The 17,606-nt window shown below is 38.5% G+C and overlaps 1 protein-coding gene across 3 annotated transcripts; it reads left to right on the forward strand.

The window, feature by feature from the left end:
• The first annotated feature begins 9,720 nt into the window (after positions 1-9,720).
• LOC110864584 (BRCT domain-containing protein At4g02110) lies at positions 9,721-17,606 on the forward strand. 3 transcript variants are annotated; one of them, XM_035974373.1, is made up of 11 exons: positions 9,721-9,899; positions 10,134-10,235; positions 10,336-10,440; positions 11,406-11,507; positions 11,611-11,695; positions 12,379-12,448; positions 12,531-12,575; positions 12,709-13,862; positions 14,671-15,211; positions 16,194-16,410; positions 16,929-17,606. In XM_035974373.1, the coding sequence occupies exons 1-11, from the start codon at positions 9,801-9,803 to the stop codon at positions 17,472-17,474; spliced, it is 3,066 nt and encodes a 1,021-aa protein (XP_035830266.1). In that variant the 5' UTR covers positions 9,721-9,800; the 3' UTR covers positions 17,475-17,606. The 3 variants fall into 3 exon arrangements, with proteins under 3 accessions (XP_035830266.1, XP_021969376.1, XP_035830267.1); XM_022113684.2 differs by having other exon boundaries at positions 10,146-10,235; XM_035974374.1 differs by lacking the exon at positions 10,134-10,235.

Here is a 17,606-nt window from a genome sequence, read left to right on the forward strand (position 1 = left end):
GCCCAGATTCTGTGCAACAGAAAGCAAGTAATAGTTAAGACTCCGTCTGGTGAGTCACTTACTATCCAGGGAGATACCCAGCATGGATTGCCGGAGCAAGTGTCCATGCTCAAGGCATCCAGATGCTTGCAGAAAGGATGTGTCATTTATATGGCACAAGTTACCATTGATGAGCCGAAGCCGAAGATTGAAGATATCCCTGTTATCTCGGAATATCCTGAGGTATTCCCTGAAGAACTACCCGGTCTGCCACCGGATAGGCAAGTAGGGTTTCGGATAGACATCATTCCAGGCGCTGCACCTGTAGCAAGAGCACCATACAGATTGGCACCAACGGAGATGAAGGAGTTGAGGACGCAGTTGGATGATTTGTTAGCTAAAGGTTTTATTAGACCTAGCTCGTCTCCTTGGGGAGCGCCAATCTTGTTCGTTAAGAAGAAGGATGGATCGATGCGTCTGTGCATCGATTACCGTGAGCTTAATAAGGTCACTATCAAGAATCGGTATCCGTTACCCAGGATCGACGATCTGTTCGATCAGTTACAAGGAGCAAGCTATTTCTCCAAGATTGACCTAAGGTCAGGATATCATCAGTTAAAGGTCAAGGATGAAGACGTACACAAGACCGCGTTTAGGACTCGTTATGGACATTACGAGTTCCTAGTGATGCCGTTCGGGCTCACAAACGCACCAGCCGCATTCATGGATCTCATGAATCGTGTCTGCAAACCCTATTTAGATAAGTTCGTTATCGTCTTTATTGACGACATCCTTATCTACTCGAAGAGCCAAGCTGACCATGAGAAACACCTTCGTTGTATTCTCAAACTTCTGCATCAAGAGAAGCTTTATGCCAAATTTTCGAAGTGTGAATTTTGGCTTCGAGAAGTCCAATTCCTTGGACATGTAGTAAGCGAGCGTGGTATCCAAGTAGATCCCGCTAAAGTAGAAGCAGTCATGAACTGGCAGGAGCCGAAACTCCTACCGAGATTCGCAGTTTCCTCGGATTGGCAGGATATTATAGGCGATTTATCGAGGACTTTTCAAGAATTACTGCGCCCCTAACTTCGTTGACTCGTAAGAAGATTAAGTTTGATTGGGGCCCTAAGCAGCAGGAATCCTTCGACATTTTGAAGAAGAAGTTGAGCAATGCTCCAGTGTTGACATTGCCCAATGGCATAGAAGATTTCATAGTGTATTGCGATGCATCGCACACTGGTATGGGCTGTGTGCTCATGCAGAGAGGCAAAGTCATTGCCTACGCTTCTCGCCAGCTCAAGGTGCATGAGAAGAACTACACCACCCACGATTTGGAATTGGGTGCAGTTGTATTTGCTTTGAAGCTATGGAGACATTACTTGTACGGAACCAAGTGTATAATTTACTCGGATCACAAGAGTCTTCAACACTTGTTCAATCAGAAGGAATTGAACATGCGTCAAAGGCGATGGATGGAAACTTTAAATGATTATGACTGCGAGATAAGATACCATCCAGGCAAGGCCAATGTAGTTGCCGACGCCTTAAGCAGAAAGGAAAGGGTGAAACCGATCAGAATCAATGCCAAGCGCATTGAAATAAGAAATAACTTGAATGAAAGGGTGTTAGCTGCACAGAAGGAAGCTGTGCTGGGAGCTAACTATCCTGCGGAAAAGTTAGGAGTAACTGAGGAGCAGTTATCCTACGACAAAGATGGAATGCTACGACTAAACGGACGAATATGGGTTCCAGTTTATGGAGGACTTCGGGATGTTATCCTCCAGGAAGCCCACAGCTCTAGATATTCCGTTCATCCTGGAGCTGATAAGATGTACCAGGATTTGAAAGCAAACTACTGGTGGATTGGTTTGAAAAAGTCAGTAGCTGAACATGTAGCTAAATGTTTGACTTGTGCGCAAGTCAAGGCTGAGCATCAGAAGCCGTCAGGTTTGCTTCAGCAACCTGAAATTCCCAAGTGGAAATGGGAAATGGTGACAATGGATTTCATCACCAAGTTGCCGAAGACGAAAAAGGGAAATGATACCATATGGGTCATAGTAGATAGACTGACTAAGTCAGCTCATTTTCTACCCATCAAGGAGACGTATAGCTCCGATATGTTAGCACAATTATACGTCGATAAGATTGTAGCGCTACATGGTATACCTATATCTATTATCTCCGATAGAGATACTAGATATACGTCGCATTTTTGGAAGAGTTTCCAACAATCGTTGGGCACTCGTTTGAATTTTAGTACGGCTTATCATCCTCAGACTGATGGTCAGAGTGAGCGTACTATTCAAACTTTGGAAGACATGCTTCGCGCATGTGCGATCGACTTGGGGGGTAGTTGGGATAAGAACCTACCACTGATTGAATTCTCCTACAACAATAGCTACCATTCCAGCATAAAGGCTGCGCCTTTTGAGGCCCTATACGGTAGAAAGTGTAGATCGCCCATTTGTTGGGCAGAAGTTGGGGATGTCCAGTTGTCTGGACCAGATATCGTCTTTGAGACGACAGACAAGATCGTTCAGATTCGCGATCGTTTGAAAGCTGCCAGGGATAGGCAGAAAAGTTATGCGGATCCTAAGCGCAAAGATTTTCACTTCGATGTAGGTGAAAAAGTATTGCTTAAAGTATCGCCCTGGAAGGGTGTGATGCGATTTGGAAAGAAAGGCAAGCTAAGCCCGAGATACATAGGACCTTTCGAGATTATCGAACGTATCGGGTCAGTCGCTTACAAGTTAAACTTGCCTGAAGAGCTTAGTGCTATTCATAATGTGTTCCACATCTGTAATTTGAAGAAGTGTTTCGCTGACGATTCACTGGTTATACCGCATACAGATATACACATAGACGAAAGTCTGAAATTTGTGGAAAAACCTTTGTCGATTGAGGATCGACAGGTAAAGAAGCTTCGAAGGAAGCACGTGCCTATTGTTAAGGTCAAATGGGATGCCCGTAGAGGTCCCGAATACACATGGGAAGTGGAATCCACGATGCAAGAGAAATATCCCCATTTGTTTCAGTAAATCTCGAGGTCGAGATTTCTTTTAAGGGGGTGAGGATGTAACACCTCGAAAAATTTCGTCCAATAATGTCTTGACACGTGTCATAAGGTTCCGGTATGTGAAAACAAACTTTAGAGGGACTAAAAGTGACAAACAGTGAAAACTATGGAACGTAAGGGTCCAAAGTGTCAACAATGGATAAATAGACTCTATGATAACCCTACATAATGTTTATAACCTTAAACGGATGGTTCATGGATCATACGACGCGGAAATTGCACAAAAGTGAGGAATTGCAAACTATAGGGGCCAAAAGTGTCAACATGTTTAATTTATACCTCTGAGTGAACTTTTGGCAGACCCGAAGCTTTGAGAAGCTAAAATATACTCACTAGAATATGTGGTAAAAATTTCATAAAGTTTCGTCAACGTATGAGAAAGTTATGGCCAAAACCGTACTTAAGGGACTAAAAGCGTCAACGTCGAATTTCATGGCTTTTCGGTTGAGCGCAAAGTTATCCGAGGACATTACCATGTTGGTAAATGTCCTAAGGTTCTTAAAAACCAAGATTAGGGTTTACGAGTCTAGATATGAAGCCGAAACATCGCGTGCAAGTTCAGGGACCAAAGCTGCCAAGTTAGAAATTTGTTTGGCTGAACAGGAGGTCAGGCGACCCGCCTGGAAAGGCCCAAGCGGGCCGCGTGAGACTGCCAGGTGCAGCATTTCGCGAAAATTGCATTTGTAATCCGAAATTGAAGTGGTAACCAGCTGTGTTCACCTCCTTTTGCTCCAATAAAATCTCTTGCATGGCTAGGACAACAGTAACCTCCTTTTATCAGCTGATTTCCTCCATATATTGATCAAAGAGCTCATTTCTTGGGCATTTGCAATTGTGAACAAGAACACCCAAGACTTGCAAAAGCTCTCAAGGCATTCTGGAGCATATCTGAACGACAAGGCAGCATCCTAGTGTTCACTAAGCATCTATAGGACCTTTGTAAGCTTCTACTTCAGTCCTTAATTCGTTCTAGCATAGGTTAATTGCTAAAAGTCAAACTGTTGTTCTTATACTTTGACTTTCTGATTAAACGAGTCTTACTCAGTCATTTCTCAAATTGAAACCAGATATATGTTGGTATTTATGTGGGAAACAAACCCTCAAAAGGGTATTATCTGAATCCCACTATATGCATGCTAATTGTCGAGTCAAACATGTTTCTAAAAAGTCAACAGAAGTGATTTTTGCAAAAATAAGCTTGAATGGTAATGTAAATGACATGCAATCTGTTTGATCATCATAGATAGCTTTATAATGAATATAAGAATGTGTTTTACCATGATCAACTCGACAATCTTTAGTATAAATACGAATCGGAACCGAAAGTCTTGTAAAACGACTATTTCGTAGACTATCGATTCGGATTCGTACGTGCATGTTTGAGATCTGTATTGGAGAGTATTTTTGACTATTTATATTTTGGTAAAACTTTCTGGAATTTTTGTTGCTTAAGTCTATACATAGCCGATTCATTTGCATGTTTCCGATTATGCTTAAAAGTTGACTATTTTGCCCTTTCTGATATAAAACGTGATTTTTGGAAAAGTGAAAGAGTAGAAATCTTTATTTTTAATATATAAACTTGCAACGAGAATTTCGGATCAGTTGGTGGTCCAGATTTTGAGTTATGGCCATTAGCGTAAAACTATGTTCTTAAGTTACATAAACGGCCCTTTTCGCGTATAACCTATTTCTGGCCACGTTTTGATACAAAAATTTTTACCCACTGATGTTATATATTATTTTGGGAATTTTGATGATTTTTATTTAATTTTTGGCTGATCGGATCATAGATCGCTAAGTCGATTCGGTTAATGCCGGTTTTGACCGTTTAAGCCATAAAATGAGTTTTATACATCCTTTTGACCCGAAACCTTTTTCTACTGATTTTATATGTTAAATATATTATTTTGAGCATTCTGGAAATATAAAAATCTCAGCTTTCTTATTAAAACCCGGAAACGGCTCTAAATCGCATTTTTAGCATTTTTAACGCATAGTAAGCGTTATACTCATTTTAAACATATAAGACTTATACCTACTGATGTAATTAGCATATTTTCATATAATAACAGTAAGTATAAGTATATGAACTCAGATTTCCAGTTTTGGCATTTTTAGCCCTTGTGAAATTACTAAAATACCCCTACGGTGCATAGTTTGATTTTTAAATGTTAAGTTTGGTATATGGGTCATACCCTACTGTTATAATATGTTAAATGGAGTATATTTTCTGTATAAACCAGACCCGAAACTCAGATTTCTATTTTGACTCTTTTATAACCTTTTAAATGACCAAAATGCCCTTATAAGGCATAAATTGAGCTTAAAATTTTTCCGGGCAATATAGAACATAACTTACTGATGTTATATCATATTTAAAGCATATTATCTCAGGGAACTTGCATTTGACTCTTTTGGCTACCCGTAGCGCCCTTTATGCGTTCGGTTCGGTTTACGTAACTAGTTTGCGTAAATTGACCGAAACGGGTCAAACGTTATCATTTTTATCTCAAAATCCAGAATGTATTTAGTATACCCATATTATACAAGTATTCAAACTTGTCGGGTCTAAATCACATTCTATCCGGTCTTTCGCTTAATCGTGCGTAAACCGTATCATCCTTAAAACTAACCGGTCAAAGCTTAGGCTTAAATAAAAGACCCGTTAGGTATCTAATAGGTTAATTATAAACCTTGTTCCAGATTAGGAGGCCCAGTAAAAGCTACCACACTTACCGTTTGTGTTACATACTTGCTCAGGTAAATACATTTTGACTTATTTTCCCTATACGGGCTTGGGGTACGGTATTTAAAATACCGCTTGATCGGGCGCACAAGTCCTGCACCTTATGGGTGTACAGTCTTGAATAGCTTGTGCGACTCGTTTAAACAGTCTTGTCTTACTTTAGGCTTTGGGGGGTTATTGACCGTGTCCCGGATATCCTTGGCATTATCTTACGAGATGGCCACGACCAGAGCACGGGGTGTAGGCGTACACTCGGCGTGTATAACTCTTTAATGTGGTGTGTCATTTAATCTTTAGCCCGGACAGCAGATCCCGGGCCACCAAAGATACGAGTGCATGTAAATCGTTCACAAGTTTATATTGCATAATTATCCCAAGTTAATAAAAATATTTATGCCTTGTGCATTTAAATCAATTTTCAATCATTTTCAAAATGAGTCAGTCGATTTGTATTTACCAGTGTAAACTGACGTATTTTTCCCAAAAGGTTAAGTGCAGGTACTATACGAACTAGGCTGGCTGTTTCCTAAGAGCGTCCACTATAGTCTCGCAAGCTCGGACGACAAATAACTGTTGAACAATTTATTCTTATTTTTATTTGATCCGCCTGTGGATCCGTTTCAACTACTTATGATGTTTATTATGTCATTTTAATTAAAGTTGAAATGTATCTATTCTGCTTCCGCTGTGCAGTATTATATTGTGTTGATTGTCTATGACGATGCCAACTACGTCACTGTACCCCACACCGGGCCCACCGGTGACACGTGGAAATCGGGGTGTGACAAGAATGTGCCCCACAGAATTGCGTGGACAATACATGAGAGGCGATCATCAATACCCGACGGTTATGTTAGAAGCGGTAGCGTCTCAAGATTTGTGGATTTGGCATGCTTTTTGTGGCCCTGCGGGTTCACAAAACGACATCAACGTGCTGCAACAATCTCCGTTATTTCTTGCTCAACGAAACGGAACGGCGCCAAATTGTCCATTTCAAGTGAACAACCACTTATACAAACGCGGGTATTATCTTACTGATGGGATCTACCCTACCTGGTCCGTGTTTGTGAAGTCTTTTCCATATCCACACGACCCGAATGAAAAAAAGTTCAAGAGGCAACACGAGGCCGCAAGAAAAGATGTGGAACGGGCGTTTGGTGTGTTAAAGTCGAAGTGGGGAATACTAAATCGTCCAATGCGTTCGAAAACGGTGAGAAAGATAAGGTCCATCGTGTATACGTGCCTTATTTTACACAACATGATTATAAAAGACGACGGAAGGGCGATAGCACCGGTACATATTCAAGCAGTCGAACCCGTCTTCGATGATACAGCCTATACGGAGCTCATTGACGAAGACACGCATTGGAGGCTAAAACACGATCTCGTTGAGCATCTCGGAAGTTTAGATTTGCCTCACCTTGAAGTTGATTCGGACGACGAGTAGTTTGTTTTTATATTTTTCTAGTTTGAATGTATTTTTTTTCTAGTTTGAATGTTTTTTTTAATTTAATGAAATGTCTTTTATTTAATTTTTATTTTTATTAATCTTTTTTTAATTTGTAAAGATGCATCATTTTAGAAAAAAAAAAAAAAACCAACTCCCCTAAGAGGGGAGTGCCGCCATCAAAAAGGGGTGTTAGGGGAGTGTTAGAGGGGAGTTGACGTGGCACTTTCTGGTTGGTTATGTGTAAGAGGGGGGACTCACCTAAGAGGTGAGCACCCCTTACACCCTAAGGGTGATCGGGGCACCCTTCGGGGACCCCATCGGTGACCATTTTTACCTATTAGGGGGGGCTGCCAATGAATAGGTGAGTTAGAGAGAGAGTGGGAAATGGGTGAGTGGCTGCCGAAGAGAGGGGAGGAGAGAGGGAGAGCTTGACCAATCAAAAGTTTCCTTTTTTTTTTTTTTTTTTTTTAAAAAAAAAAAAACCAACTCACCTAATAGGGGAGTGCCACCATCAAAAAGGGGTATTAGGGGAGTGTTAGAGGGGAGTTGACGTGGCTTATTCTGGTTGGTTACGTGTAAGAGGGGGGACTCACCTAAAAGGTGAGCACCCCTTACACCCTAAGTGTATACATCAGAGCTATTTGATGCTAGTCTTCGTGTTTGAGAGATAGCCACATTGATGCCTTCATTCCACCAATTCCTTACCCCAAGCACTAGAGGCTGAAACTTATTTGGAATGCATGCTAAAACAAGTCAGCTTATGTTGATGAGTTCTAGATTTAATTATTTAATTTAAATATACATTAAATCACAACATAATATTTAAAGTCACCTCTTTCACAAACGTATTTATTATTTAAGCAATTACAACTTCCCAAAGAAAGTTAAGTTAAAACCCATGATCATTGCAAATATCACTTGAAAAACTAAGAGATGTTGTGCATAGGGACAAAATTGAGGGTTGTTATGAAATCTACATTATGATTTTTTAGAAACAAAACTTTCTAGATTAACTCGGATGGCTAATAATAACGCTTATTTTTTTACAAAATAAGCTCTCACACAAATTAGGGTTTCTTCTCTAGTTCGTTATTTAGATTGAACTATGGTATAGATTTTAGAGAAGTCAGTAGGGTAGAGTCGTTCATTTGTTGTTTCATTCATTCATAATTTGTGCGATAGTTTAGGAGTCAAATACGTGTTTTATTCTGTTGTGATTCCTGTTTGTGAAGATTTTCTTACACAACTGGAGATACTTAGAGGGTGTTAGGAGTTGAGTTTTGAAAATAGATTATGAGTTTTGAATAATCAGAATCAGATAATTAACGGTAACAAAACGAGATGTTAAAAGATAGTGTTTGGATTTGATTATGTTGCTTGATATCACAATAATCAGATAATCAACTATTTGAGTGTTTGGCAAATATATATTTAAAAAATAAACAATTGAAAATCCTTTTATATAAACGCAAATAATCAATGTTTGGAAAACTGCGTTTTGTTGCAGTAGGGGGTGAGCTGCTTTTGGAAAACTGCGTTTTGTAACTTTCTAAACGCAAATAATCAATTTTTTAATTTTTTTTACCCAAACACTCAAAACTGATCATTTACGATTTCAAAACTCAATAATATAAAAATCTCCTTCAAAACTCAACCCCAAACACCCTCTTAATAGATAATTCATTTTGCATCTTAGATTCTTATCACTCTATTTACAAGTAAATCTAATCGACTATTAGTCGCGATTTATTAAAAAGGAAAACGATTCCAAACATTTGCACCTACAAGAAGATGAATATAGGCTCTGATTTTACGCTGACCATTAATCTAAATCCCTCTGCAAAATTATATCATCCTAAAACAGGTGTGCGAAAAAACCGGTTTGGGCCCGGCGACCCGAGAACCGACCTGGCCCCGACCCTGTAAAAAACCAGTTAGGCCCATACCAATCTGGGTCCAACCCAATCTGACGGTTTAGGTTGTTTGTGTTGAAAAATTGGTTTCAACCTTAACCGGTTTGAGCCCATCTAAAAAACGGATTTAAACTCGATGTTAATCTGTTTAGATAGGTTGTGGTTTTCAACCTAAAATCATTTCTCAACCTGAACTGGCTTAGGTCAAGCCGATTTGAAACCAAATTAAAAAAAAAAAAGTGGGCCACTTTATATTACCGAACTTGTTTGAGCCCAAACCGGGTTTGTACACCTGTATCCTTAAAAAAAAACATGCATTGGCCCAAATGGCCAAGTTCTACACGGCCCATGTACACAAAGTCCGAGTCCAATAACAAAAAGAAACATGTCGTATACACAACACACGTGTCACAACTTTCACATAATTTTCTTCTCCCGCCTTGCCAAAATCAAAGCCGAAAAAAAAAGAATAATAAGCGTGAAATTCCCTTTCTACCCCTGACCGTCATTCATCCTTCTCCGAGAAGCTTTACATTTTTTCAGTATTATTGATTTATTTCACTCATAAACTATATAAATTCTTAATGAGCACAGATTTCAACTGAATAATCGCTAATTTCAGTGCCATATTTGATGGAAAATCATCAAAATTCACCGTTTGACCGGCCATCTCAAGTATTCAATGGCATCCGATTTGTTCTTCTTGGTTACGATCCTCTAAAAAACTCACAGGTTTTAAAACTTTTTGTTTCTGTTTATTAATTTCTGTACATGTATCTGATTGTTTCATATGATAGATAGATTCATGTGTTAAGAGTTTATAATTGGATTATTTGTTTGTTGTTTGATTTTTTTTTCTTTTTAGTTGACTGCTGTTTGTTAGTTAGGGTTTGACTGTTTGAGTTGATTTATTAGAATTATAGGAAGAAACTGTAATTTAGAATTGATTTTTTTTTTAAATTTAAGTTGTGTTTACAGGTTTCACTGACGTTTGTTAATGGCGGAGCGGTTAATGTCGGTAAATACGGTCCGAATTGCACTCATGTTATTGTTGATAAGCTTGTTTATGTAAGTTTACTGCATAATTTGTAACGTGTTTTATTGTTATGCACTTATGCTCATTGTTTATGTGGCATTGTATTACAATGTGTGTGTTTAAATTTTGCAGGATGATCCCGTATGTGTTGCTGCTAGACGAGATGGAAAGATATTAGTGTCTAGCTTATGGGCTGATCACAGTTTTGATGTCGGAGCTCCTGTGGATGTAACTTCGGTGAGTACTCTAATCCATTTCGTATTCATGTGATCGCACTTTGTCGTTATTTGTAAGAAACTATTCATGAAATAAGAAATCGGGGGTGGATGAGCTTCTTATGTGTTGCATTAGGAGAAAAAAAAAACTACTAGCAACGAATCTTATTGTTTTTATAATCATAGTTGTTAAGGGGGTGTTTGGTGTTGCGTTTTCAAAATAGATTTTGCGTTTTCAAAACTGCGTTTTGAAAAAGCATGTAGGTACATGCTTCTCCAAACTACGTTTTGGAGGCAGATAATTACTTTTTCATCCAAACACCTTTTTAGATTATTTATGTTTTACAAACGCAATAATCAAATAATCACTTCAAAACGTAATCCCAAACACCCTCTAAAAGCTATCGCCTCTTGCGCCTAGGCCCATTTTCCAGGCGAGGCGAGGCAATTGCGCTTTAAGTCAAGGCAATTGCGCTTTAATTCTCCTGGTGATGATTCCGGAACAGATTCCGGTGAGATTCTAGATTCTGGAGAGTTTCCGGGCAAATTCTCTAAATTCCAACAAGATTCCAGCTAGATTTCTACTTTTTATCTAACGGAAACCACTTTTCTACACTAATATTTTAGAACTTTTGGTAAATAAATTATATTAAATAAATGTTATCTAATAGCTTTCATTTATTTTATTTGAAGAATAGTGTTAATTTTCTCATACATAAAATATTTTTTATTTTTTCTGTTGTGCGCTTTTATTTTCTCAGGCCCTCGCTTTTTTTGCGCCTTGTGCCTAGGCCCCAAGCGAGGCCTATGCGCCTTTAATAACTATGGTTATAATCTTAAATTGCCAATCTTTTGCATGACTGAATGTACTCCGTGTTATTTTTGTACCTTTTGCATGATTAGTTGTAATTAGGGTTGTGCTAAACGTACCTCACCCCCTATTATTTTTACTGAATATACTCCGTGTTATTTTTGTACCTTTTACAGGTAATGTATAGACCTGTTAGGGATTTAAATGGAATTCCAGGTGCAAAATCACTTGTAATATGTTTAACCGGATATCAACGTGAAGATCGGGAGGACATTATGGTTAGTCTATTTCCAATCTTCCATTCATATATCATACTGCAAACATTCCTAATGAACAAGATAATGGATTTTTATTATCTGCATATTTTTTTTTATATTTCAGACCATGGTTGGACTGATGGGTGCACAATTTTCTAAACCACTGATAGCAAACAAGGTCACTCATCTTATATGCTACAAATTTGAAGGTGTGTTATATTCTCTTACCACTTTATTGGTTTATGTCTACGGCTGCAAACGAACCGAACGAACACAGACAAGATCTTGTTCGTGTTCGTTTGTTAAGAAATATATGTGTTCGCGAACCGTTCACGAACACTTATCGAACGAGATTTTATGTTCGTGTTCGTTTGTTAAGGAAATGAACCTGTTCGTGTTCGTTTGTGTTTGTTTGTTAATTTTAGGCAACGAAAAAAAACACGAACGTTGACGAACACAGATGAGCACAAACTAATGTTCATGAACACAAATGGAAACAAACGAACACAAACAATCCTTCATGAACAAAATATATAATACACTAAAACTTATTAGATATTTAGTTTGTCGGAATTTTGAAGTATTTAAATAAATATAAAAACTAAAAACACTAATGAACTATCGAACACAAACGAACACGTTAACGAACGTTCACGAACATAAACGAACAAACACGACCTCTGTTCATGTTCGTTCATTTAACTAAACGAACGAAATCTCTTGTTCGTGTTCGTTTGTTTAATAAACGAACGAACACAAACGAACTTCTCGCCGAACAGTTCACGAACTGTTCGCCAAACGTTTGGTTCGTTTGCAGCCCTATATGTCTCTTGATAACTTTTTTCAAACAAATGATCTAGTTTTTCTTGATTGGTTAACTATAATATAATAGGGGAGAAGTATCTGCTTGGGAAGAAAATGAAAAAGATAAAGCTTATTAACCACCGATGGTTAGAAGACTGGTACGGGTCTTGTTCACCTACTTTTTATGTGTTATATAGTAAGTAAGAGGCGAGACTATAAACGCGCTTTTCATTTTTTCAGTTTAAAGGCTTGGAAGATTGTTCCGGAAGCAGATTATAGTAAAAGGTGAGACTATAAACACTTCCTCTTTAAATAAATGACATGCGAGACTTTCAATACTATCTGAGTATTTGTATCCACACGTGACAACAAATATATGCATAGTCATTACCGAAACAATATTTCATTTTAACTACAGTGGCTATGAGCTGGAGATGGAGGCTGAAGCGAAAGATTCTGAAGACGAACTAGAAGACGTTACTGCAAGACGAAACGAGAGGAATATAGCAAGTCCACCTCATTCTCTATCGTCAAATCAGGAAGTCCCAAAGACCGTATCGAATATTAGTGCTTCTAAAGTGTTTAATAACGCCCAAGAAACGGTGTCACCGACTATGAAAACTACGTCTAATCAATTCCGTAATCCCCGTGAGACTAAAAGTACACATCTAGACACTGAAAATGTTATTGATGTCACCTATGGGACATCTAGTTTTTGCGAAAAAACTGTCGGCAGTTCATCGTTACAAAACAAAATTATTTCTGCATCCACATTAGCTAACAAGTCTCCCCGTAATGAAGCTAGAAATGTCGTATCTCCAATGAGAACCACGTCTCCGACAATCGACATGAAAAGCAATACTAGGAGTGCTAAAAGGTTGAATAAATTCACAGTCAATGATGCTTTCGGTATGTCTTCTTCTTTGGTACAAAAAGTGAACACCAAGACTCCTAACAGTGATTCGCTTTCCTGTAAGAGGAAGATCGGCGTTTCTTCCGGTAGTTTTGAACTACAAAAGATGAGTCAAAATAATGATAATAACAATGTCGAAAGCGCATTACAGGAGTTAAAAGACTTGGATGCAGTGCAAAGACCACAGAAAAAGTATAAAGAAACCAGTGGTATGGTTGAAAATGTCATACAATATTCTGCGGTTCGTTCTGATATTCAAAAATCCGGTAATCAGAACATGGAGATCGATGAACAAACTGGTGGATCAACTTCAAAATCTGTCAGAAGGAAATCTGTTAGCAAGAAGTTTTCGGCCCCCGGTCTTACTAAAAAGAATACCGTGAATGAAAAAGTTTCAACTTTTTCGAAAAGCAGTGCACTGAGGAATGATGATGAGAAAGAGAAACTCTTGAAGAACCGGAACGTTGAAGAAGTTTTTCAATCCGTCAAACCAGGTACACAGATAGATTTGGAAGATGAAACCGAGCCTCCAGAGGATAAAGACGACACAAGCAAACAGAAACATGAACATGGTGAACAAGAAAACGCTGTTGATGTAGATCAACACAATGAGAATCTTGAGTGTAAAAAGACATCTAGAGGGAATCTGACTAAAAAAGGTAAGAAGAAAACTGCTGTTTTAGTAAAAAAGAGTGAACTTGCGAGTAACCATGATAATGTTGGATCAGGGATCGATTTATGTTTAAGAACATTGGATGAAAAATTGTGAGTATGCACAGATTCTGTGCAGGGACTAGGGGTGCAAACGAGCCGAGCCAAGCCCGAGCTCGACCAGGCTCGAGCTCGAGCTCGTTTAACATATGAAAGCTCGAGCTCGGCTCGAAGGTAATTATTCAAGCTCGAGCTCGGCTCGGGCTCGGGCTCGACTCGTTTAGTATATTTATTAATTAATTTATATTAGTTATAATTATTATTATACATATAATTTAGTTATTTTTTATATTTACATAAATGGTAATTATTATTTTATAAATTTATGTTTAATATATTAATAAAAAATATATAATCAGAAAGCTCGTTTAGGCTCGCGAGCCGGCTCGAGCTCGATAAGCAAAGCTCGGGCTTGGGCTCGTTTACTAAATGAGCTTGTTTTTAGGCTCGGGCTCGAGCTCGAGCTCGTTTAAGCTCGGCTCGTTCGAGCTTTTTTTCGAGTCGAGCTCGAGTAGCTCGGCTTATTTGCACCGCTAGCAGGGACACTACAAAGACGAGATACACGCACAATGCACACACTTATTATATATTACGTACACATGCAAATGAGTTTGGTTTGGGGTATTACTACATAACTAACCGTTTTATTACTACATAACTAACCGTCATACCGTTTTACTTGATCATCACGTTCCAAATTATGCACAGTGTTGACTTCTAAAATCCAGAATTTCTCTATTATAATTCTTCCAACAGATAACAAGAAACCAGAAATTAGGAAAGAATCAACTCCAAATCGAGCTAGGAGAAGCAAGAGAAATGTAAACAATTCGGAGAAATCTACGGAACTTCAGGCAGCAGAAGATGTTAGTAACGATCCGAACATGGATACAGCGAACGCTGATACGGAAACAGAGAATGTCGTGAACAAGAAAGAAGCCAAGAGAAATAAACAGCCTCTGATTAAAACCAAGGATTCCGTCAAAGAGGTAACTGATGTTGAAGCTGTTAACGTTGAAGATCAAAGTACTGGTACGAAAGAGGTACTTAAACGTGGTGAAGGATTACATGAAAAGAATCGCGATAAGGGGAGTGCTAGTGTTTCAAAACCGGAACCGATGTGGTTTATATTGGCTGGACATAAGTTGCAAAGAAGGGAGTTCCAGCAGATAATCAAGCGGTTGAAAGGAAGAGTATGCAGAGTCTCTCATCAATGGTCTTATCAGGCAACTCATTTCATTGTCCCTGATCCCTTACGCAGAACCGAGAAATTCTTTGCCGCTGCTGCTTCTGGAAGGTAAACGACCGTGTCTGCTGATTTTTTGAAAATAGTTGATGTGGCATCTTATTTCATCTTAGTGTTTATGCGTATTGTGTACCACATGGCATCTTATGTGTCATTCAACATTTACTTCGACATATACGTTGCAAAAGTTATATAACTAGGGCTGCAAAGGAACTAAACGTTCAGCGAAAAGTTTGTGAATTGTGCGGAAGTAAGTTTGTTTGTTTGTGTTCGTGCGTTTAATGAATGAGCGAACACGGACAAAAAGTTATGTTCGTGTAGTTAAATGAACGAACATGAACATAGGCTGCGTTTGTTCATTTATGTTCGTGAGCGTTCGGTAACATGCCCGTTTATGTTCGTGCGTTTGTGTTAGATAGCTCATTAGGGTTTTTATTTTTTTAACTTTTATATTTTATTTTAATACCTTCAAAATTCCCACTAATAAAATATTTAATAAATATTAGTGTATATATATTACATACCTTCTAATATGTGTTAGTTTCTGTTCATGAACGCTTGTTTGTGTTCATCAACGTTTTTTGGTGTTCATTTGCATTCATTTGTGTTCGTTACCTAAAATTAATGAACAAACACAAACACAAACACATTCATTTCCTTAATGAATGAACACAAACAGAAAAAGTCGTTCGGAAAGTGTTCATGAATAGTTCGTGAACACATCTATTTCCTTAACAAACGAACACTTGTTCGTGTTCGTTCGGTTCGTTTACAGCCCTACATAATATAACCTTTTGAAACCTGTAACTGGATTTTTTACATTATTTTTGCCTAAGCATGCTTTGCATGTTTCAACGAGTGCCACATCAGCTATGTACTTGTAAAATCAGTTGAAAAGAGGTTGGTTGCTTAAATTGGTAATAAAAATTTTGAGCAAAAAAAAAAAAAACCGAGAAAAATATTAAGTTCATCTATCATGGCACACAATTATCTTAAATTTCAGAAAGTAGAAGTTAGACATTTTAGAATGCAGGTGGATTTTGAAGACCGATTACTTATCTGCAAGTAGCCAGGCCGGAAAATTCCTAGCAGAGGAGCCTTACGAATGGCACAAAAACGGCCTGAGTGAAGACGGTCAAATTAACTTAGAGGCACCAAGAAAATGGCGGCTTTTGAAGGAGAAAACAGGCCACGGTGCGTTTTACGGGATGAGAATAATCATATACGGGGAATGCATTGCCCCACCTTTGGTATAACCATATCCTCCCTATAATGTTACTTATGATATATTGATATTAGAGTAAAATTCCGTTTTCGTCCTTGAGGTTTGGCCAGTTTTGCGACTTCCGTCCAAAGGTTTGTTTTTCCGCATTTGAATCCAAAAGGTTTGAAATCATGCCGTTTTCATCCGGCTCATTAACTCCATCCGTTTTTTCTCCGTTAAGTCAGGGGTATTTCCGTCTTTTTTGTTAACTTAAAGGGCAATTCGGTTTTTTCACTTAATGTAAAAAAAACAGAATACCCATGAAAAAGACCGAATTGCCCTTTAAGTTAACAAAAAAGACGGAAACACCCCTGAGGAGAAAAATGGATGGATTAACGAGCCGGATGAAAATGACAAGATTTCAAACCTTTTGGATCCAGATGCAGAAAAACAAACCTTTGGATGAAAGTCGCAAAACTGGCCAAACCTCAGGGACGAAAATAGCATTTTAGTATAGATATTATATAAACATTTTTTAAACCATCTCCGGTTTTAATGTTCCAGGACACTCTTAAACGGGTAGTGAAGGCCGGAGACGGGACCATTTTAGCAACTTCTCCACCATACACTCGTTTCTTAAACACTGGTATAGACTTTGCGGTTGTTAGCCCCGGGATGCCACATGTCGACATATGGGTGCAGGAATTTTTAAAACACGAGATACCATGTATATATGCCGATTACCTGGTGGAATTCGTATGCAAACCTGGATATCCCCTTGAAAGACATGTTCAGTATGATACAAATGCTTGGGCCGAGAGATCATATAACAAGTTAAAGAAGCGGTTAGAAGAAGAGATTTGTGAACCGAGAACTCCAGATAGTGACGACGTGGCGTGTGAGGTGTGCGGGGGACGTGACCGTGGTGAAGAAATGCTGATATGTGGGGATGAAAGCGGTTTGGTTGGGTGCGGTGTTGGCACGCATATTGATTGTTGTGATCCGCCGCTTGAAGATGTTCCTGAGGAGGATTGGTTTTGTGTCAAGTGTAGTAAGAAGCTCGAGTCGAAAAGACGTAGCAAAAGGAAAGGCTCTTCGTCTAGAGGTTAGTTATTTATTCTTTGTTATTTTTTTTTTGAAGCATACTTTTGTAGTAAAAAGTACATTTTTGTATAATGGTGTGTATCTATACATATGTTGTAAGCTTATTGGATTCAATTATTCAAATAAATGTGAAGTTAG

This window comes from Helianthus annuus, chromosome 6 (assembly GCF_002127325.2).
Source record: "Helianthus annuus cultivar XRQ/B chromosome 6, HanXRQr2.0-SUNRISE, whole genome shotgun sequence".
Lineage (NCBI taxonomy): Eukaryota > Viridiplantae > Streptophyta > Magnoliopsida > Asterales > Asteraceae > Helianthus > Helianthus annuus.